This window comes from Eumetopias jubatus, unplaced genomic scaffold (genome assembly GCF_037043125.1).
Source record: "Eumetopias jubatus isolate StellerSeaLion01/CBP00866 unplaced genomic scaffold, mEumJub1_p1.0 scaffold_1, whole genome shotgun sequence".
Lineage (NCBI taxonomy): Eukaryota > Metazoa > Chordata > Mammalia > Carnivora > Otariidae > Eumetopias > Eumetopias jubatus.
In genome coordinates this window covers 54,536,886-54,560,732 of record NW_028274807.1, presented here as the reverse complement: position 1 = coordinate 54,560,732, position 23,847 = coordinate 54,536,886, and the positions used below count along the sequence as shown (strand labels likewise).

At 38.5% G+C, this 23,847-nt stretch overlaps 1 protein-coding gene across 1 annotated transcript in view; it reads left to right on the top strand.

The window, feature by feature from the left end:
• Window positions 1-23,847, top strand: part of MYH15 (myosin heavy chain 15) — a 148,120-nt gene that overhangs the window by 58,589 nt on the left and 65,684 nt on the right. Inside the window, 12 exon segments of the mRNA XM_028110549.2 lie at window positions 313-364; window positions 367-445; window positions 1,158-1,245; window positions 4,824-5,057; window positions 9,705-9,947; window positions 10,963-11,036; window positions 11,038-11,134; window positions 13,135-13,187; window positions 13,189-13,278; window positions 16,226-16,251; window positions 16,254-16,315; window positions 18,343-18,732. Coding sequence (XP_027966350.2) covers window positions 313-364; window positions 367-445; window positions 1,158-1,245; window positions 4,824-5,057; window positions 9,705-9,947; window positions 10,963-11,036; window positions 11,038-11,134; window positions 13,135-13,187; window positions 13,189-13,278; window positions 16,226-16,251; window positions 16,254-16,315; window positions 18,343-18,732 — 1,488 coding nt within the window.

The following is a 23,847-nucleotide window of genomic DNA, read 5'->3' as shown; positions in this document are numbered from 1 at the left end:
CTTCAGAGCACTGCCTGGCTGGGTCTAAAAATTTAAACCAGGTTCCCTCGACAACCTATACATTATTAACGGATAAGGAGAACAGTCTATGCTCTTAAGGAACCAAAATAACCACAGGATTAAATAAAATATTTTTGCAAACTTTAGATTTCTAAAACCAAACTTTCTAGAGTGTACATTTTGCACATTGAGTAAAACTTAACAAGAAAGACAACCAACCAATGAATACACCAGCTGTTCATACAGTCATTCAGGAAACATGTAATGAATACCCATTATGAGTGGAACTAGCATCTGACTTATTTCTTTTAGGTGTTTTTAAAAGCTGGCCTTCTGGAACAACTGGAAGCAATGAGAGATGAGAGACTAAAGTCTTCACATTGTTCCAAGCCAGAGTATGGGGCAAACTGATGCGAATCAAGTTCCAGAGGATTCTGGAAGAGGGGTATGATATGCCTACCCTACACCCCCACTGCCAAAGGAGCGGTATACCTGAATCAATGTGACCTTAGCTCACTATCTTGTAATAGGTCAGCGTAAAGGGCTGCCACCTCTGCTTAGGCTGGGACTTTACTTAAAATTTTTAAATCCTGGGAACACCAAACAGAGCACCAAGGGCTCTTATTGCTTTATCTAACCGAGTATAAGCATAATTTAGATATTTCTTGTATTGTTTCCGGGCTTCCCTTTGGAGGAATTCTTTATAGTCAAGGACGTCTGGATCTCCGAGGGTGGCGCGACTCAACAATTCATAACAGGAGCAGACCTGGAAAGGTTTGCATGCATCCCACAGCCAACTCTAGGGAAATTTGCTGCAGAGTGAGGAGGTGTTCCGACCACTTTATAACCTCCCCTGGGTCAGAAACTGTGACTCTTGGTGATATGTAATCCTAACTCTCTTATTTCATTTCAGGCAGGTTCACTAGGGACATTTATCACCACATTTGCACACTAAGGTGTAGGTTTTGTCTATTCTTTAAGAGAACTGTGGAAAGCAAGCTAGCAAAATCTCTAAACAAAGGGATCGTGAGCAAGAGATTCTGCAGTTTTTGTTTTTACTTTTTTTACGGTGTAGTTTACCTTCTGGAGAGAGGTCCACAGATCTTGGAATAACTTGTTTAATTGACGATCTGTTAATTCCTTCTGTTTTTCCGAAGAAGAAAAAGATCATTACATGGTGATATCAAAGGGATTAGAGAGACCTTTCCTAAAGAATCTTCTGTGACTCATATCATGCTCAGTAAGGTATAGGAATTGATGGGAGTTTGGGGATCAGAAGACATGTCTTTACGGTGTAGTTTACCTTCTGGAAAGAGGTCCACAGACTTTTACCCACATTTACATGTGGGTAAATGTGGGTAAAACTCTTAATTTCCATATAGTTCGCTTCCTTCATCTGTAAAATGAGGACTTTTAAAAAAATTTTATTTATTCATTTGAGAGAGGGACAAAGAGCACAAGCAGGGGGAGAGGCAGAGGGAGAGGGAGAAGCAGGGAGCCTGACACAGGGCTTGATCCCAGTACCTGGAGATCATGACTTGAGCCGAAGGCAAACTCTTAACCAGCTGTGCCACCCAGGTGCCCCATGTAAAATAAGGTCTTTACTATCCATTCCTTCTAAATCATAGAATGGCTTCAAACAATGTTTTTAAATTTTTTAATTTTTTAAAGATTTTTATTTATTTATTTCAGACAGAGAGAGAGAGAGAGAGAGAGCACGAGTATGCGCCCGAGCAGGGGGAGGGGGCGTGGGGGGATGGGGCAGAGGGAGAAGCAGGCTCCTGGCTGAGCAGGGAGCCCGATGCAGGGCTTGATACCAGGACCCTGGGATCATGACCTGAGCTAAAGGCAGATGCTTAACTGACTGAGCCACCCAGGCACCCCGGCTTGAAACAATTATTATAAAATATTTCAAACACAAAAACTACAGAAAATATTCTAATGCACACTCAGGGAGCTTATCATCAAAGTTTAGCAGTTCCTAACATTTTCTCTATAATCGCTCACAATTTAAAAACATCTACAAAATTGAAGCCCCTTGTGTATTTCTCCCTTGATCCAGACCCTGAATTTGTGTCATCATTTCATGTTTCATTCATGTTTCATATACAAAACATATAAAGGTATGTTTTCATACCTTTAACATATTTTTCTGTAGTTGCTCACAACGTTAAAAAAAATAAATTAACAGATACAGTTGAAGCCCCTTATCTATTTCTGCCTTGATCTGAATCCTGTGGAGATAGGCAGATATCTTAAAAGGTTACATGACTTTGCCTGTTTTCAGTCTTCACATAAATAATATTCTGTATATATTATCCTGAAATTTGTTCTTTATATTCAGTACTATTTTTGAAATTTATTAACGTTGATAAATCTAGTGCTAGATTATGGATTTTAACTGCTATATAGTATTCCATTGTACAAATATACCATGATTTATTTATCCGTTTTCTAACTCAAGTAAATTTAACTCATTTATAATTTTTTGCTATTTGGAACAGCTCTGTAGTGTCATTTTTGTAAATGTCTGCCCCTGCACATATGCAGGAGTTTCTTGAGGGCAATGCTGGTTCATGCTCTGAGAGTTTGTGGGTAACAGCTGGTGAGGCCGCACTTTCAGTAGCTTTTCTCTAGGGTATGAATTAGTAGATTTTGGCCTACACACCACTTCATCTTCATGAGATATTGCCAAAATGCTTTCCAATTTACTCTTCACTAGAAGTGTATAAAAGTCCCATTGCTCTATATTGTTGCCAACTTGTGGTATTTTTGACTTCAAAAACTTTTGCCAAACTTTGTCATATTTCTGACTTTGGGGAAAGCTAGCATTTCCCTTTTAAGAAGATGTTGACTGTAAATTTTTCTTTTTGTAGGTATGATATATTGTGTGGAGGACATTTATTCTATTTTATCAGGAAAATGGTTAAATTATTTTTCTGCATCTGGTGAAATAATTGCATAGTTTTTTCCCATTGACCTATAAGTGTCTTGAATTATCTTAATAGATTTCTTAAAATGTTAAATCCACTTTGTTTTTGAAATAGCTTTTTCATACAATGATGGGTTTGGTTATAGTATTATCATGAGGATTTTTGCAACCTTGTTCATGAATAAGTTTGGTAATTTTTTTTCTCCTACTACATTATCTGACCCTGGATCAAGATGACCTTAACATTATAAAACAAGTGGGGAATATTTCCTCTTTTCAAAACATGAAACAATTTATTTTGATTATCTGTTCCTTGAATGGTTGGTAAAATTTGCCTATAAAACCACGTAAATCTGGTGATGGGGTTTTTTGATAGATTTTACAATTTTGATTCCATTTATTTAACAGTTGTGGGCCTACTGAGATTTTCCTTTCTTCTGGAATCAGTTTAGATGAGTTTCTTTAAAAAAATTATACATTTCTTTTAAATTTTCCAATTTGCTAGATTATGATTTTTAATCTCTATCATAGCTATAATTATATTTCTAAAGCATAATCCTGGATTATTATATTCTTAAAATATTATTTCTAGTATTGTTTATTGCTGCCTTCTCCTTTTTCTTGATCATTTATGTCAGACGTTTATTTAGACTATCTAATAAATCACCTTTTTTCATTTTGTATTTTATTCTAGTTTATTAGTTTCTGATCCCTTCTTTATTCTTTCCTTCCTTCCACTTGCTTTGGACTTACTATTAATTCACAATTTTTTTCAATCTGTCTAATCAGCTGCTTAATTCTTCTATTAAGTGTTTGATTTAAATGACTATGTTTTCCAGTATTAGATATTTTATTTGGTCCTCTTTCAAATCTTTCTGCCCTTTTATCATAATGGCTTATTTCTTTCTTGTTTTTTCAAGTCTTTCCTCTATGCCTTTAAGAATTTTTAACAATTATTTTATGGTCTCCACCAGATTGTTCAATTGTTTGAAATTCTTGGGGGGTTAATCAAACTTTTTATTATAGTTACTCACCCTCACTGATGGTTGATTTTTTTTTCTGTATGTTTTGTAATTTTGAAGCATAAGCTCATCTTCAAAGGGACTTTAAGAGAATCTCTGATGCTTGATTTTAGGGTATTTTCTTCAGTGCACATTTGCATTTTCCTTTCCCAAAAGCCCAAAGGGTATTTATTACCAGCGTAAAAAATGATGATGCTGAATTTTTATATACATTTGCACTGATCAGATAGTATAATTTAAACCTCAGATGTTCCAGTGGTGCTGGTCCATGATTAAACAAAACAAAACAAAACAAAACGAAACGAAACAAAACTCCTGGAGTAGAATTTTTTTCTTTTCCCTGAGCCCAGAACAAATCAGATGTACTTCTCTTTGACATCACTTTGTGCCAGTGGTGAATTTTTTCAATTTTTATCTTCATGAAGGGTGATGTTCTTTGAAAGTCTCAGCCTGTCTCTTTATCCATGTGGATATAAACATACAAATCCCTACAATACCAAGACTAGATCCCTCCTTCCATGAAGATGGCCAAGCTCTACACACATTGATTTTTCGTTAAGGTTTTCTGCTCCCTCTTTCTTTCTTACCCTCTTTCAGGCTCAGCTCTCATTGAAAGGATGTGTGCAGTGGGAATATTTTGGGGGTATCTGGCCCACAATATTGCTAGCCCCAGAAATCCCTCATAGGGCTTTTGCCAGAATCAAGTGAGAGCCCAGCTGTAGAAGCGCTTTGAAGACTAATAAGAAATTTTAGTGACTCCTCAAAAGATATGCTTCTTAAGGATCTTAATTGGGAAAATGGCTCTCCTATTGTCTGGGTTAATTTGTTTGTCTTTATTCTCTCTTGATTTAGGGATGCACTTCTTTTAGTGGAACCTAAGAGTTTTCATGGCTGTGAAGACCTGGCCCTGGTTGAGGCTCTTCTTCAAGATCAAGCCTCTTGTTAAATCTGCTGGAATTGGAAAGGAGATAGCTGCTCTGAAGGAGGAGTGTGTGCAACTGCAAAAAACCTTGGAGAAATCGGAGTCTCAGAGGGAAGAACTGAAAGCAAAGCAGTTCTCCTTCATCAGGGAAAAGAATGACCTGCTTCTTCCGCTGCAGGCTGTGAGTGGCCCCACCATTTGTTCTTCACATCAAGTTTTTCATTAGAGTCCCTTGTTTCGGCAGGCAGTGTTCACTTGAGAAAAATGAGGCATGTGCTTTTCAAATACTATAGCATTTCACCAAACACAGTGGAAACACTTAAGGAGACACCCTGTTTCATAGTGAAGTGATTTCATTGGCAGGATGTTTTTGAAAAGGGAACAAACTCTTAGATGGGTTTTAACTACATGAAAGCACCACAATCTATCATGGGAGCCAAGAAGCTCTGGGTCTTAATTTTAAATTTTGTGTGATCCATTAGCAAATCAAAAGACAGGATTTAGTAGATCCTGAGAAAACTTTACTAAAATCTTCAGGATTATTGCAGTATGCTTCTAGTTGTTTTCCTGATTTTGGTCTCTCTACTTCCCCTACCCCAGTCCAAATCAACTTCACTAATCAGTCCAATTCTTAAAAGAGCAGCTCTCAACACTGGTTTTGCCTCAAACTTATTGGTGAAGCATTAAAAAAATAAAAAGAGGGGCGCCTGTGTGGCTCAGTTGGTTAAGCGACTGCCTTCGGCTCAGGTCATGATCCTGCAGTCCCGGGATTGAGTCCCTCATCGGGCTCCCTGCTCGGTGGGGAGTCTGCTTCTCCCTCTGACCCTCCCCCCTCTCATTCTCTCTCTCTGTCATTCTCTTTCTCTCTCAAAAGTAAATTAAATAAATAAAATAAATAAATAAATAAATAAATAAATAAATAAATAAAAACAAAGATGCCTAGACCCCACTGTTAGATATTTTGATTAAGCAGGCCCTACATGGGTTCAAATAATCTATATGGATGATTCTGCTATCCAGTTAGGATTGAGAGCCACCGTCTTAAACAAACATCATGTTGCTTCCCTGATGAATAAATTTCAGATCCTGCAATATGTGCATTATAGATTCCGGACCCTTGGCCTTGGCAATCGAGCCTCCATCTCCAATCTGATACCAGTGTGCCATTACTCACTGCCTTTCACATTCCTCCTCTCTCACCACTGGGACTGCTCTTATCCCCAAACATCCAAAAGGCAGGGATAAGATTTTCTCCACTGTTATTATATTCTCCAGCCCACTTACCACAGTGCTAAGTTAAAAAATACTGGGTTCCAATACAACTATATACAATTTATAATACAATTTATACAATACAATTATAGAACACTTTTTCCTGATTTTTGAACTTACAGAAAACAGAGAAAATTTAGTAATTTTAGACTGATCCACGTTATTCTTTTATCTGGGGGTTATGCTATTCATCAGTGTTCCAAATTGCCACATTTTGCAGATGAATTTCACCCAGGCCCATATTTTTTTCTTTTCTTTTTAAAAGATTTTATTTATTTATTTGACAGAGAGAGACACAGCGAGAGAAGGAACACAAGCAGGGGGAGTGGGAGAGGGAGAAGCAGGCTTCCCACTGAGCCCCCCCCACCACGATGTGGGGCTCGATTCCAGGACCCTGGGGTCATGACCTGAACCGAAGTCAGATGCTTAACTGACTGAGCCATCCAGGTGCCCCCAGTGTATTTCAGTGTATTTTTAGTGTATTTCAGCCTCACCTGGGATACTTGTTAGAAATACAAATTCCTGGGCCCCACTCCAAACCTACTTTAAATTCATACTGTGAAAATCACCTTTTGTTTTTTTGTAATATCATGTTTTGTGTGGCTTGGGGGAGAGGTAGCTTTGGATGAGACCTGACCTCCCAGTTTTCATCATTCTTCCTGTCAACAGAGAGAGTGGCCAGTGCTACCTAGGCTGATATGGGTGATAGAAATGGACCCAACTCGTGCAGGGGATGGTAGGTAAAAGCCTGGGATACCTGATAAAGGATCAGCATGAGGAACATGGGAAACCCATGGAAGCCCATGGGGGCAAGCCCAGGAAGGCTGAGATGAGTTTAAATTGTAACTGAGATTTTAAAAGTTGACAGAGCTACATTATTTTATTATTATTTATTTTTAAGGGACACAACTGAACACAGTAGGGATCAAGGAAACAAAGATTCTTTTCAAATCATTCACTTACTCAAAATACCAGCAGAACTGAGTGAACCCATTCCGATTAACGTTATTAACTGCTATCAGGGAAGGGATGTTCCTACTGTTAACCTGCCACACCATTGCTCAGATGGCCCCCAAATCCTGCTGTAGTGTTTAATGAAGGGATCAATGATGGTCGATTGGACTGTCTTCTTCATTCAGTGACGGTGACCGGTCCAGTACACATACTGAATGGAATAGAGCAAATAAGCATTCTGCTTCTCAACCTGGTGTGAACTAAGATCAAATGTTCCCATTATTTCCTAAACATTGAAAGCTTCTCTGATCTGCGTGGACCCTTCCTGCTTTGACGTTTTTGTTTGTTTTTAATTTATCCCTTTTCTTTTGGTCCTCAGTGATTTTGGAGATTTACTATTCTCTGCCTTCCCCATCTGTGCCTTTTTGAGCCCCATTTGTTGGGCAGATGTCCACTCTTAAGAGTTAGCCAGAAATCAATGGCCTAGAATTTTGCCATTTTCTTCTCTTTTTTCCTCAAATTTTTATTTAAATTCTAGTTAAGATATAGTGTAATATTGGTTTCAAGAGTAGATTATAGTGGTGATTCATCGCTTACATATTACACCCAGTGCTCAACACAACTAGTGCCCTCCTTAATACACATCACACATCTTGTCCATCCCCACCCACCTCCTTCCAGCAACCCTGTTTGTTCTCATAGTTAAGAGTCTTTTATGGTTTGCTTTCCTCTCTCTTTTTTTCCTTCCTCTATGTTCATCTGTTTTGTTTCTTAAATTCCACATAGGAGTGAAATCATATGGTATTTGTCTTTTTCTGATTATTTCACTTAGCATTATACTCTCTAGCTCCATCCATGTCATTGCAAATGGCAAGATTCCTTTTGATTGCTGAGTAGTATTCCATTTTATACACACACACACACACACACATACACACACACACACACCACATCTTCTTTTTCCATTCATCAGTCGATGGACATTTGAGCCCTTTCCATAATTTGGCTATTGTTGATAATGCTGCTATAAACACCAGGGTACATGTGCTCCTTTGAATCTATATTTTTGTATCCTTTGGGTAAATACCTAGTAATGCAATTGCTGGATCATAGGGTCGTTCTATTTTTAACTCTTTGGGGAAACTCCATGCTGTTTTTCAGAGTGGTCGCACCAGTTTGCACTCCCAAACAACTTAAGCCAGGCAAATAGATAGTTAATAAATTGCTGGGGGTGAAGGGAGGAAAATCAGAGTGGGAGAGGAACCATGAGAGACTATGGACTCCAGCAAACAAACTGAGGGTTTCAGAGGGGAGGGGGATGGAGGGATGGGGTAGCCCAGTGATGGGTATTAAGGAGGGCACGTATTGCAATGAGCACAGGGTGTTATATGCAAATAATGAATCATGGAACACTACATCAGAAACTAATGAAGTACTATATGGTGACTAACATAATAAAAAATTGCTGGGGATGCCTGACTGGCTCAGTTGGTTGAGCGGCCAGCTCTTGATTTCAGTTCAGGTCATGATCTCAGAGTCCTAGGATAGAGCCCTGCATCTGGCTCCGCGCTCAGTGGGGAGTCTGCTTGAAGAGTCTTTCTCTGCCCCTCCCCCCACTTGCGTACCCCCTTTACTCTCAAATAAATACATAAATCTTTAAAAAATAATAAATTGCCCAGAGTGGCATATTGCAAAGGATGGATGATGAGGTCTGGAGATGGAAGATGGAGATGTATGTTGCAATGAGACCTGTATTTATTAAGAACTTGCTCACAAAGAAGGGGTTTTATTTAGCCTCTAACAGACAAATTAGAGAGGTTCAAAGTTATAAAACATTTTTTATAACAAAAAGGCAATTGACCTCTTCATTTTTTTATTTGACCCATAACACAGGAACAGTGGGTCAATCAATGGAGATTTGGAGGTAGGATATTTGGAAGGATAAAAGGAAAGACTGTTTTACACTTGTATAACTTGTGGAAGTTACCACTGACAGAATCATTGAGGAAAAGATTTTCATTGCAAATAATAGTGAAATCTAGTTAGTAACTTGCAAGTAAAATTTATGAATTCTAAATTTAGCCTATAAATAAAAAATATACAATTCTACTTGTTGAATATATATGTATGTTTATATAAAACAAGTGCATTAGGGCACTTATAATAATATTATAAATATTCTAGTGTCTGTGGGAACACTGCTTTCCTAAAAGACTCTATTCTGAGCAGGTATCAAACCTCAAACTCTGTGCCCATGTGGATGCTTCCAGAAGCTGTGAATTAAGCAGTACGCCACTGATTTTTGGAGGCATGTTAGCTCATTTAGGCCACCAGGATTCTATTAAGTGCTTTAGAAGAGGTAATCTAATCTACTGGATGGCCCGAAAGATCAAAAGCACCTCCAAGCACAAAGCAACTCCTCTACTTCTCAACAATAGGATCAGGGAACTGGGAATTTTATTTCACCTGCTGAGGAAAGGCAGGTGAAAGTGCTGGTCACAGGGCAGGCAATTATCTCTTTGCTATGCGTTAAGCAGCATTTTCGCCTAGCTGATAACTTATTTCCAGCTGTTGGCAACAATTTTCTCCTCATCATGGCAAGAAGCAAGAGACCCTGGCAAATGTTGAAGAGCAATGCGAGTCGCTGATTAAATCCAAGATCCAGCTGGAGGCCAGAGTCAAGGTGCTGTCTGTGCAGGTGGAGGAAGAAGAGGAGATAAATTCCGAGCTGACTGCCAGGGGGCAGAAGCTCGAAGATGAATGTTCCGAGTTGAAGAAAGAAATCGATGACCTGGAGACAATATTGGTGAAGTCACAGAAGGAGAAGCGTGCTACAGAGCACAAGGTACTTTTTTGATAATGTTAGGGAGCGTGGGTACCGGAATCCCACCCCCCATCGGGTGCCGGTACCAGACTTGCTCGGCTCAAATGAATGAACTCGGTAGCCTGCAACTTTGCAGCAGTCTGAGTCGAAACCAGCATAAAATGAAGGGTCCGATGAACTGTACTGTCCTGATTCAAATTTCCAATTCAAATTTACGGAACCCTGATTAATTTTCCAAAGGAAACATCTTCACTTGTTTCAATCTTATTATACCTGAAATCTAATAGAACAGAATAGTTTCATCGGGCCTCTGAGTATCCTTTTTGAAGGAGAGTGAGCATGATGCAGTTTACTGAAAGGTGATTTGGGATGCGTCTAAACCCCCAGCTCTGTCATTAATTTGAAGTTCGACCTTGAAGATGTCATGTTAATTCCAGTTACAGATTTTGATATTCTGTTCATTTCAGTTGAGGGTTTTAACTTGTGCCTCTGTGTACAGATTGAAACTAGCTGAGGAGTCTGTATCCAACCTCTGATAAACAACTGGTCTCTGGAATGACACTGTAATTTTGGCAGACGATTAAATAGCAACTCTTGGGCGGTTGGTTCCCATTCATAAAAAGCATGTGGGCCTGATACAGCCAGCTTCCATTTTTGCATATTTGAACAGCTGGAACTCTTCTTTCATTGCCACGCTCAGGATTTGAGACACAACAAGATAGCTACGTGCCCCCTGAGTACTCAGAAAACTACCTTTCATGGTGTTCTTGTTATATAATAATATGATGCTCTGAAACCTGGCTGTCAAACAAGCTATCCTGATATCTGCTTTGCCAGAATACACCATTCCCTAAGTCTGTGTGTGTGTGTAAGAAAAAGTGAATTTAGAGTTTTTAAAATATATTGGGAATTTCGCTAACTTTGGTTCTTTATGATATTGGATTCCTCTTGAGACTGTACTTGAAACAGCCCTTAGCGTTATGCCCACCTTCTCAGTGGAAACTCTAATGCTGCTCTCACTGTCCTCTTCCCACAGGTCAAGAAGCTGACTGAGGAAGTGGAGTCTCTAAACGAGGATATGAGCAAACCTAAAGTGGCCAAGTTCATGCAGGCCCCATTAGCAGACACTGGATGACCTGCTCACAGAGGAGGACAAACTAAGCAGCCTGAGCAGAGCCAAGTTGAAATTGGAATGGCAAGTAGATGAGGTAGGTAGTGTTGTGTCTCACTAGTTAGCTGTCTGCATGTATACAGACCTCTGATTTTTACTTAATTTATCTCGACAGCTTGGGGAAAACTTAGTAGGATGGCTTGTATCTTTAATATTTAAAAACAGGTTTATTTGTTTCTTTTTTTTCCCTAAAGATTTTATTTATTTATTTGACAGAGAGAGACACAGTGAGAGAGGGAACACAAGCAGGGGGAGTGGGAGAGGGAGAAGCAGGCTTCCCGCGGAGCGGGGAGCCCGACGTGGGGCTCGATTCCAGGACCCTGCAATCATGACCTGAGCCGAAGGCAGACGCTTAACCAACTGAGCCACCCAGGTAGCCCTGGCTTATTTGTTTCTTGATGTACACTGAACCATATCTGCATAAGAGAAGCCCCAGCATGTAATCTGTCAGTTTTTAAATGCAACCTTCACACAACCCTGGGCAGTGGGAGAAGAACATTGAGAGGAATTATAAAGGGTTATCCCTGTAAGTGACTGATTGTTTTTCCCCATAGCTCCCACAGAACCTGGTGTTTTGCCCGACAGATATGCTGGTTCTCTATTTGACACTAGTGTTGAAAGATTAGTTCAAAAGCCCTGTTGTGTCTCCAGTGGTGTGTTGAGGTTTATTTATAATTGAAAGGTATGTAAATCACAAGCTGTGTTCGACCTATGCTTTGGGAAAATACTTGTAAGATTCTAAAGCTGGTGTCCCTGTTCTGCCTCCAAACACCCCGTGAAATAAAGATGTTTCAAACCACTCTTCATGGTAGCTTCACCGTTCTTCCTTCCCTCCCCCAGCTGCCAGAGCTGATGCGTTCACTCTCTTATTAGTTCCAAAAGCTTAGCCTTTATAAAATTGCTGACAAGGGTGGTCTGATTTTTTATTTGAATTACTTTTTTCCTCATGCCTTTCTATCAGTTTCCTCTATTACCTGTTAGTTGTCTCAATTCTCTTCCTATTTCCACTGATTGTGTGTCTCACAAAGCCTCAATATGAGGATTTATTCTGTGTGTGTGTGTGTGTGTGTGTGTGTGTGTGTGTGTGTGTGTGTGTGTGTGTATGCACGCGCATGCGCTCTCACTCGCCTTGCTCACTTGCTCTTTAGCGTGTGCTCTCTCACGCATGCACGCACACATGCTCACTCACTTGTTCTCTCCTGGAGTTCATCTACTTTCAGGTTTTTACATACTCCTTCCAGAAATTCTCCCTCCTCCTCCTGTTTGAATTTCATATATTTTGCTGGTTACAGGAAATAGCTTCTATTGCTGAAAAGTAAACATTTCAATATATCTGTGAACAAATAGCCATTTGGTAACTGTTATCTAGCCTCCTGCTAAACCAACCTTGATATTGTTGACAGTGCTAAATTGACCTGTTGAACGGCTGACAGTTCTGACCACCCTGGCGGGGAACCAGAATCTGACATAATGTTATGGACTAGAAAATAGGAGGTGTGGAAGTCATGCCATGTAGATGTGTATGAAAGGGTCTGTGATACTGAGTTGGGAGATTCAGGACAGCTGCCTCATATTTGTAGATGATTGTGTGGAGATAGATTTGTTTGGTGTTGCTCCAGGGAGCTGAGTTTAGACTCATGGGAAGAATTTACAGAGAATGTTTTGACTTCTTACGAAGAAGCACTCCTGAGTAAATGGACTTATCCACCCATGAAATGAGCTGCCGTATGAAGAAGTGGGCTTCCCATCAGTGAGAAACAATCAAATAAGGGCTCCCTGGATTTTATTATTGGCTCCTTTCTTAGGACAGAGCTCATACTCCTTAATCTCCAAAGTTGTCTTTCCTCACTGTAATTTCTAGATTTTTCGTTGTCTTACCCATGCATGCAAGATTTATTAAGATATCTACACAACTGGGCATCATTTACATAATCTGTGCTTGTATTTTTCTTTTTCCCAGAAGGTAAGTGTTCATGAACACATCTAGTGAAGTATAAACTTTACCAATTTATTCGGCTAAATAAAACCTTTTGTCAGCTTGAGGGTGCCCTTGAGCAGGAGAGGAAAGCAAGAATGAACTGTGAGAGAAAAGAGCAAACTGGAGGGTGATTTTAAGCTGCAGCGCGTGAGTATGGAGCACCTGGAGAGCGGCCAGGTGCAACTGGCAGAGAAGCTGAGCAAGTAAGCCACCCTGCTGTTGACGCAACATTCCGGAAGACCTTATGGTAGGAGGAACAGCTCTCTCCTGTCATTGATCCTCATGACTCCAGGGCCAGATGTCTTAAGACCTGAAGGGGACGATAACAAGCCTAGGAAATGATTTTTTTTTTTTTTTTTTTTGCTGGACTTCATTATATGGTTGTAAAAAGAGAGTAAATGCATAATCGAGAAGAATATGACTGAGAAGGTATCTGACTAGCAGGTGGGAAAGAAAGGTGTAAAGCATATGAGATGTGAATTATTGAAATTTGAGTCTACAAGTCCAAAGATAAGAATGGCTCACTTCTTTTACTCATGATGAAACCACTGGAATAAAAGTACATAATAATAATAATAATAATAAAACAAAACCAATAAAAACAAAAAAAAACACCCCAATGTGAAGTTCAATACAGGCCTCTGGTCACTTTAAAAAAGTTTGCCAGATATAACTTCATTGTTATTTATATAGCTTTTCTATCAAGTAATTTACCATAGAAATATCAAATCTTAAAATTTAAAGCAAAACATAACAATGAAAATTAGTGGAATTTTTGGCTCACATGAACTCAGGGCAAAATAGCCCCTCGGTTTAGTTTCACTACTCAGTGAAATGGACTTTCTCATCTCTGTCATCCCCTGCTTAATTAGACTTTAATTCTAACCATTAGGGATTTTCAAGTTATTGGGAATAGATCAAATAAAAGGGGGAAGCAGTGAGGCCCAAGAGTGAGGTAAGGCCAGGATAAAGCTGGGAGCATGTCGTTCATTAGCGTTACAGGGAAGAAGAGAAGAGAGTCAAGTGAGTAGCTATTGAGCTTCTGGTTTTTCTGTGGGCATGAGTTGCCATGATACATGCTCGTGTTCAGGCTTGATTCGTATTCTAAGAAGTTACTGGACTTGATAGATGTTTGGAAAAGAAGAAATAAGTAATCCTATAAATGTGTGGAACTTTGAAACTGTGATAGAGGTCCCTGAGCATTCAATTTTAAGATGATATTTCAGATCAGCAAAGTGAAAATGATGCCCCATGTCCTTGTAGGCCCTAAGTCAAAGAGCTCTGGCATTTTAGAAATCTGTGTTTTTACAAAGGTACAACCTTAACTATAAAAGTTTTTCTCTAAATGGACCTATGTATATATAAAAAATACATGATAAAGGTGGCATTTCAAATTAGTGGTGACTGGATAGAGTACTTAATAAATGGTGCTGAGATCATTAGCTATTCATTGTCTGAGATGAAAGTTGAATTTCTACCTCGCACTATTCCCACACACAAAATCCAGTTGCATTAGAGAATTAAATGTGAAAACAAGGCTATAAAACCACTACAAGATGCAGCATCATTTACAATAGCTAAGACACAGAAGCAACCTAACTGTCCACTGATGGATAAATGGATAAAGAAAATGTGGTGCATACATATAATGGAATATTATTCAGCCTTTAAAAAGAAGGAAACCCTGCCATATGTGGCACCATAGATGAACCTGGAGGATACTATGCTAAGTGAAATAGGGAATCATAAAAGAACAAATACTTCATGATTGTACTTATATGAGACATCTAAAATAGTCAAACTTGTAGAAACAGTAGAACGGGGAGTGTTAGGGGCTGGAGGGAGTGGAAAATAGGGATATTATTTAACAGGTATGAAGTTTCAGTTATGCAAGATGACTGAGTTCTAGAAATCTGCTGTACAACAATGTACCTATAGTTAGCATTATTGTATTGTGCTCTTAAATATTTAAGAGGGTAGATCTCATGTTAAATGTTCTTACCACAATAAAGACAACAAAAATCAGTGAAAGACAATATAGGTGAAAGATCTTGGGGAAAATGGCAGGTTAAGGTTTCTAGAATAAGTGACAAAAGCCAAAGACAGAAAAAGAATATTTTGATACATCTAATGATATCAAATATTTAAACATTTATGTGGCAAAACAACACAAAATCAGAACAAGTTATATAAGATGGGAGAAATATTTGCAGCAGAAATCAGAAAATAAGAATACTAAAAGGAAATCTATAGTTCAATAATTATATGAACAGCCTAGCAGACAAATGATTAAAGGATACCACCAGGTGGTTTATTTGGTTTATTGGCCATTTTTGAATCCTCATAGTTGACAAGATGCTGCCTCACTGTTAAAGACATTAAAAAGAAAGACATTCTAATCTCTCTCCGACTAGGAAAAATTTAGAAGTATGCTAATATTAAGTGTAAATGTAGAAGAATAATCTCACACTGCTATTGGAGGGCAAAGGGCAGGGTTATATATTTTTCAGCACACACTTATACTTGACCCAGGGATTCCCTGCTTTGTAGCCACTCTAAGGAAACACTCACGTGTACACAAGAGGGCATGGACATGAACAGTGTTATTTACAAAAGGAAAATATTGGGGAAAACTTAAGGGCTTATTAATAGGGAAATGGATAAATTACAGCATGTCTAAATCATGGAATAGTATGTCACAGTTAATTTTTAAATGAAGTCATTTATGTGTGGGCCAACATGGAAAAACCTCCAATGTGTTATTGGGTTAAAAATAAGACATGGAAAAACCTCCAATGTGTTATTGGGTTAAAAATAAGTTATGGAACTATAAATACAAATACATACCATATAAATACAAATACATACCATATTATACCTAGGAAACTATTTCTACCGATATATAAACACAAATGTATGTCAATACTTAGAAAAATGTCTGGAAGGATTCATACCAAATTGATAATGGTGTTTACCTCTAGGGAAGGAACAAAGATTGGGTGTGATAGCCAAGGAGATTTCAGATATAGATATAATAGTTGAGTTTTTGCAATGAGAATGAATTCATGTGTCATTACTATAATTTTAAAAATATTCAAGCCGAATGTTATCACTCTAAACAATTCCATTTGATACATTTTTCCCTAACAGGAAAGAACTAGAAATGAATCAGATGAATTAAAAGTGGAGAAGGAGAAAGGCCTGGTGGCTTAGCTTTAAAACATGGTTAAAGAGCTTCAGGTAATCATTTATCCAATACCTGTGTGTAGCTATATGTAGATTCATGGGTGATAATAGGTACTTCAGTAACAAATGCTTTGTCAGGGTATCCATACCCTCAGCCAACTATGGACAGAAGCAGAAAAGTGGTTAAGAAGGTAGACTGTGGCACTCCCCAGATAGGTGACTTGGGATAATTACTTTTTAAGCTTAGATTTTCTTATCTATAAAAACACAGATAATTTGTTGAATATTTGCAGTGAACCAAACATTGTGCTAAAATCCTAGGCATTTATTTTTTCAGTTATTAATCTTCCTGACAACCTTGAGCTAATATTATTAAATGCAACAGTACATTTAAGTGGTAAGCATAGAGCCTGATCCACGGTAAGCGTTCAGTGTTAGTAATTTAATTTTTTATAATGATTAGTCTTTGTGATTAGAAGGCAATTCCATTTCTGTGCTGAAAATCTGTTTTGTATCACTTGTAGTCTCAAAACATTATTTAATAATGGGAAGCTATTTATAAGTTTTAGACCAGGTAGCTGTTTTATACTATTTGACCATGTTTTAGAGTAATATAAGTATGTATGAATATATACATATACATACACACACATATATATAACTCCTTACATATGCTGTATGCATATGCATCTGTATGATAGATGTTTTTCCTTTGGAGCTAAATATTTATCTCAGTAATATAGCCATTACCCAAAATTATTTTGAGCCTCTTTCTGATAATTATTTTCTGAGACATTTTGAACCAAATAAGAAAGTCAGTCTCACTGATTTATAGGCATGATTTCAAACACAATATTAATCTCCAAGCGATTATCTATCATATTCACTGAGCTTGTCTTCAAATGATACTTGGCTTTATCCAAAATAAAAAGACTCAGAAGTTTCAATTTATCCAAAAGACAAATTCTCTTCCCTTGATGACTGAAAAAAAATGCTCTAAAGATTATTTCTGAGGAGATGTTTCAGAAATGTTTGGTTTAATGATAGTATTGTTTGGGATAAAGTTATTGGATCCCAAAATAACTCGTTGGAAGGTGATCGTGTTTACTTGGGTGTGGAAGTCATAAATTTTTTAGCTCCTTTTCTGTCATAACTCATCTATAGATCTGGTAGCCTACGTATTGGCATAGATCTAGAAATCAGCATTCTCTAGCCATGGTACTCTTATTTAAAGGAAAGGAAGACATATTCTAAAGTAGATCTTACCCTTTTTCACCCCTAACCTATGCCTAATTATTAAAGGCAATGTTAATGAACATCAGTGGCTTCCCTGTACTACAACGATGCTATCAAGATTTGTAGAGCTGTTTGCCCTTACACTGAAAGGGTTTGGGGCTCTGAGGGTTCTTATCACTAATTTCCTTTATCTGGTAATTCTTCCTCTAATGGTATCAGATTACTATTCATGGTAGCAGTCCTCATTCCTCCACCAATTCTAATTTGTTACTTCAGATTTCCTGGTACTTGAAATCACCTGCAGACTAAGAAGCCAAGTAACCAAGTTTGTCAGAATTGTGTGTAAAATCACACTGATGCTCTTTCTTATGAGTGAGTTGCTTGGACTCAGAGATAATCATTCTATTCTTCAGATATTTGCCCAAGTTCCCAGTAATTGAGATTGGTAAACTAATTCTAGAGGAGTGAGGTATTGTATATAAAATTCACCGTGTTAGTTTTTATTAAATCTCTTTAAATTTTTTTCTTGTAGGAAAAATGTTTCCTTATTGCTTTGGAAAGTGCTCTTTACTGTAGTTTCCCATCCATGTATAGAATTTAATGAAGTTGCTCATCACCAAGGACTGGGAGATCTGGAGGAACTGCACATTTGAATTCTGGTTTTTGTACTGATTTGGGGAAAATAATTTAATCTCTGTGTATTCTATCTTCTTTATAAAATGGGAACCAAGAGTGTTATGTGACTTTTCTTAGTGTTGAGAAATGTATAAAAAGTACAGTAAAGCTCTTCAGTATAAAATATGCTACAAGTGCTTTGTAAAAGTCAAAATTATTTATTGCTGCAGATACAGATACAGGCTTTAAAAAGGGAACTGGAAGTTGAAAGGACCACCCGAACCAAGGTGGAAAGGGAGAGAGCTGACCTCACCCAAGAATTGGAAGCCTTGAATGAGAGGCTGGAGGAGGCAGAAGGCACCAGTTTGGTTCAGCTGGACATAACTAAGAAACAGGAAACAAAATTCCAGAAGCTTCACTGAGACATGGAAGAGGCTACACTGTACTTCGAGGCAACTTCTGCCACTTTGAAGAAGAGACATGCAGACAGCCTGGCCGAGCTCCAAGGTCGGCTTGAAAATTTACAACATGTCAAGCAGAAGTTAGAAAAGGACAAGAGTAACTTGCAGCTAGAAGTGGATGACCTCCTGACCAATGATGAGCAGATGACCAGAGCTAAGGTAAACATTCCTAAGTCTACTTTACAGACTTCAGAACATGAAAGTAGGGGAAGGGAAAGAAAAATAAATGAGATTGGTGACTTGAGGTTTTTGCTAATGGAGGCTATAGTTCTTTAGATTGACTAGATCCAGCTTAATCTCAGTGGACATTGTGAAGGTCACGTGGCTATTACCTGAATGTAGCCTGATAGTAGCTTCTGGTTTTATTGGAATTCCCGCCCATGTTTCTTGTGGATCTTTCTGGTGATGACATAAATAAGTAGGGTGAAAAGTGAAGCCACTAGTTATGTGAGTGGCATGTCTCTCTTGAAAAATGGCATTGATTGGGAACACTCCTTGGGGGTGCTCAGACACGCTAGTGTTTGTCTCAATGAATGGTGGACAAAAAGAGCTTTGCTAACAGGAGAGACCTTTTCCCCCTCATCTTTTCTGGCATCTCTTTAACCAGCCAGCACTTAGAAGGAAGTTTCACCACATGTTCTTTCTTCACTGAACCCATTAATCCATACAGTACAAGCTCTTACATCAAATGACGAGTATCAGATCACAGGTAATGGCCATCCTACCTTCTGGTATTTGAGAGAAGGCTTATGTTAAGTTAAACAGAACAAATACAGGCATACAACATTTTATTGAGCTTTGCTTCATTGTGCTTCACAGATATTGTGTTTTTTACCATTGAAGGCTTGTGGCAGCCCTAAGTTGAGCAAGTCTATTGGTGCCATTTATCTAAAAGCATTTTCTCACTCCATGTCTCTGTGTCACAGTTTGGTAATTCTCACAACATTTCAAACTTTTTCATTATGATTATATTTATTATGGTGATCTATGATCAGTGATCTTTGCTGTTACTGTTGTAATTGTTTTGGGGGCACCAAGAACCATGCCCAATATAAGAAGGCAGACTTAATCGATAAATGTGTGTTCTGACTGCTCTGCCAAATGGCCATTCTCCTCTCTCCCTCTCCTTAGGCCTCTGTCTTCCCTGAGACACAACAATATTGAAATTAGGCCAATTAATAACTTTAAAATGCCTTCTGAGTGTTCAAGTGAAAGGAAGAGTTGTACATCTCTCACTTTAAATCAAAAGCTAGAAATGATTAATCTTAGTGAGGAAGGCATTTTGGAAGCCAAGACAGGCTGAAAGTTGGCTAGGCCTCTTGTGCCAAATGGTTAGCCAACTTATGAATGCAAAGGAAAAATTCTTGAAGGAAATTGAAAGTGCTACTCCAGTGAGCACATGAATTATAAGCAAGTGAAACAGCCTTATTGCTAATAATGGAGAAAGTTTTAATGGTCTGGATAGAACAAACCAGCTACATCATTCCCTTAAGCTAAAACCTAATCCAGAGCAAGGGCCTAACTCTCCAATTCTGTGAAGGCCGAGAGAGGTGAGGAAGCTGCAGGACAAGTTTGAAGCTAACTGAGCTTCATTCATGAGGTTTAAGGAAAGAAGCTGTCTCTATAAGACAAAAGTGCCAGGTGAAGCAGCAAGTGCTGATGTAGAAATTGCAGCAAGTTTTTCAGAAGATCTGGCTTAAATAATTCATGGAGGTGGCTACCCTAAACAAAGAAACTCAATGTAGACAGTCTTCTATTGGAAGAAGATGCCATCCAGAACTTCCATCGCTAGAGAGGAGAAGGTAATGCCTGGCTTCAAAGAACAGGCAAACTTTCTTCTTAGGGGCCAAAGTTGAAGCTAATCCTCATTTGCCACTCTGAAAACCCGAGGACCCTTAAGAATTGTGCTAAATCTACTTTGCCTGTGCTGTAGAAATGGAAAAACAAAGCCTGAATGATAGCACATATTTGAAGCCCACTGTTGAGACCTACTGCTTGGAAAAGAAAATTCCTTTCAAAATGGTACTACTCGTTGACAATGCAGCTGGTCACTGAAGAGCTCTAATGAAGATAGACAAGATTCCTGCTGTCTTCATGCCTGCTAACACAACAGCCATTCTGTAGCCCATGGATCAAGGAGTCATTTTGACTTTCAAATCTCATGATTTAAGAAATACATTTTTTAGGTCTATAGCTGCCACAGATCCATCACTGATGGATCTGGGCAAAGTAAATTGAAAATCTTCTGGAAAACATTCACCATTCTAGATTAAGAACATTCTACATTAAGAACATTCATGATTCATAGGAAGACGTCAAAATATCAACATTAACAGGAGTTTTGAAGAAGTTGGTTCCAAACCCTTCTGGATAACTTTGAGAGGTTCAAGACTCCACTGGAGGAAGTAACTGAAGATGTGGTGGAAATTGCAAGAGAACTAGAATTAGAAGTGGAGCCTGAAGATGGGATTGAAGGGCTGCAATCTCATGATACAACTTTAACCTAAGGAGTTGCTATTTACGGATGAGCAAAGAAAGTGGTTTCTTGAGACAGAATCTACTCCTGGTGAAGATGCTGTGAAGACTGTTGAAGTGGTAACAAAGGAGTTAGAATATTACATAAACTTAGTTGATAAAGAAAGCAGCAGCAGGGTTTGAAAGGATTGACTCCAATTTCGAAGGAAGTTCTACCATGGGTAGAATGCAATCTAACAGCATCACATGCTACACAGAAATCATTTATGAAAGGAAGAGTCAATTGATGTGTCAAAACTCATTGTTGTCTTATTTTAAGAAATTGCCACAGCCACCCCAACCTTCAGCAACCACCATCTTGATCAATCAGCAGCCATCAACGTTGAGCAAGATCCTCCACCGGCAAAAAGATTATGACTCGCTGAAAGCTCAGATGATGGTTAGCATTTTTTAGCCATAAAGCATTTTAAATTATGGCATACACATTTTTTTAGACATAATGCTATTACACAGTTAATAGACTACAATATAGTATAAATATAACTTTTATGAGCACTGGGAAACCAAAGAATTCACTGACTCACTTTATTGTGATATTACCTTTATTGCATGGTCTGGCACTGAACCTGCAATATCTCCAAGGTATGCCTGTAGCCAGAGTCACATTCTCCTTGTGAGCAGAATTTGTGAAGTTATCTGGGAAAGAGACAAACCAACAATAAAGCTTAACCTTCATGGACCATAGCCAGAAAAATGTAGCATTTCTTCAGAAAGACTGAGCGACTCCTAAAATATTTAGCATTAATTCCCTTTAAAAAAAACCTCATTAAGTAGAAAGAAACACAACCACCCTGCTTTTCCTTCCCTTTCTTTCTCTCCACTATCCCTGCCACCCCACCCCCAATTATCTTAGAATGTAAATCTAGTAAAGATTTAAGTCCTCTCTCCTCTCTCTCTTCTGTATTCTTCCTTTTATGTGGACTCATCTTTCTCTCAGCAATGAAAGCATTCTTTGTCCATGCCCTGTAGGCTTCATTTGCTTTCCTCAGTCCAAATGAGGCTCTAGAAGTCCTTATTCTTTATAGTCTACTGTGCCTCTTGTTTATCCTCAGGAATTCTTCTGTTTCTGCACATCTTAGTAGGAAGTCAGAGTCATAAAACTCTTGATAGGTTCACTGTAAATCCATACTAATTAGATATGAATTTCATACTTTCCAATTTCCTCTAGACTTTCATTGCTGCTCAGAAGTTCTTTGTTCTTCTAATTCGTTTTTGTAAACAAAATCCTCCCTTAGATTCTAACCCTGACTTTCTAAATCCTTTTCAATGAATGGTAAGACCTAACTGATAGATCAGGACCATTCAGTATAACTTCTCTCTTCACCTTATATTTTTCTTATACTCATCCATTTCTTTCTTTCTTGTCCCAAAGAATAAAATATTTTTCCACATAACCATTATTCACCCATTGCAAAAACAAACCAAAATAAGAAAGACTTTTCCTCGGATACTAGGAAGAGGAAAGCAAAATCTATCCATATCTGCCTCTGTCTCCTTGACCAAAGAGTATTGTTCCATTTATCTGTTGCTGTATAACAAATCATCCCCAAACCTTGTAGCTTGAAACAGCAATTTATTATCATCTCTCTTGGTTCTGGGGTTGACAGGCTTAGCTCAGGTGGCAGTTGAGACTGAGTCATCTGAAGGTTTATTCATTCTCATGTCTGGCTCCTGGGCTGTACAACTAACTAGAATGGCTTGGGGCCTAGTTGGAAATCTTTCTTGCCATGTGGCTAGTGTGGGTTTCCTCATAGCATGGCAAACACGGGGGACCTGGACTTCTTACAAGGCAATTTAGGGCACAAGAGCAAGTATTACAAGAGACCAAGACAGAAGCTACAACAGTTCTAATGAGGCAGACTTACAGTGCAGTGGAGTGATTCAGTTAGAGGTCAAAGGGTAGCAATCTATACAAAAGTGTGAATAACAAGGGTGTTGGTCACTGGGGGGCCATCTTAGGAAGCTAGCTCCCATCAGAAGATATATATGCCTCACTACCTCCTCAATCCTGTAACCCCTGAAGTCTTTTATTACCCCTGCTTTTCTTAAAAGTATTCTCTTAAGTTGTTCTTTCAAAGATCAGTAATGTCTTCCTTTCCTCAAATTAGTGTGTCTAAAACCAAACTCATCAACTTCTTCTGAATCTGGTGTTTCTTCTGGACATTTCTGTCACTGGAACCCTGTTTCTTCCCATCACCCAGGCTCTAGGCCTGTAATTGATTATTTGTTTCCTCTTTTGTTCTTTGCTTTCCAATCAATTCTTACAGCAGGTCAATTCTTCACTGTCTTACAGTTTTCCATTCTATTCTCACATGCAGGTAGGACTTTCATTACCTTTTAACTGGACTATTAAAGTGGTTTCCTAAATTATCTTTTTTGCTTCTAGTTTTTCTTTGTTTCAATCTATCCTATATACTATCTATATGAATATCTCTAGACATGGCTTTATAGAATCATGTCCCTGCTTAACTGAACGCCAAACTGCTGCTTTTCAAAGTACTCTTTGGCCTGTGATCTGACTCAATTTGCCCTGCCAATTTTAGATTCCATTACTTTGCTTCCTGGGCCTTCTATTTCAGCCGAGCTAGAATGTTTACCTTCCACCAAATATCCTTTTTCCACAAATATGCCTTTTCCAAACTAAGCCCTCTCCCTGGAATGCTCAAGTTCAACTTTCCATATTAAGACTTTATCTGTTTCAGAATTACTGTAGCACTTTTGGGATCCCTCTTGTACTAC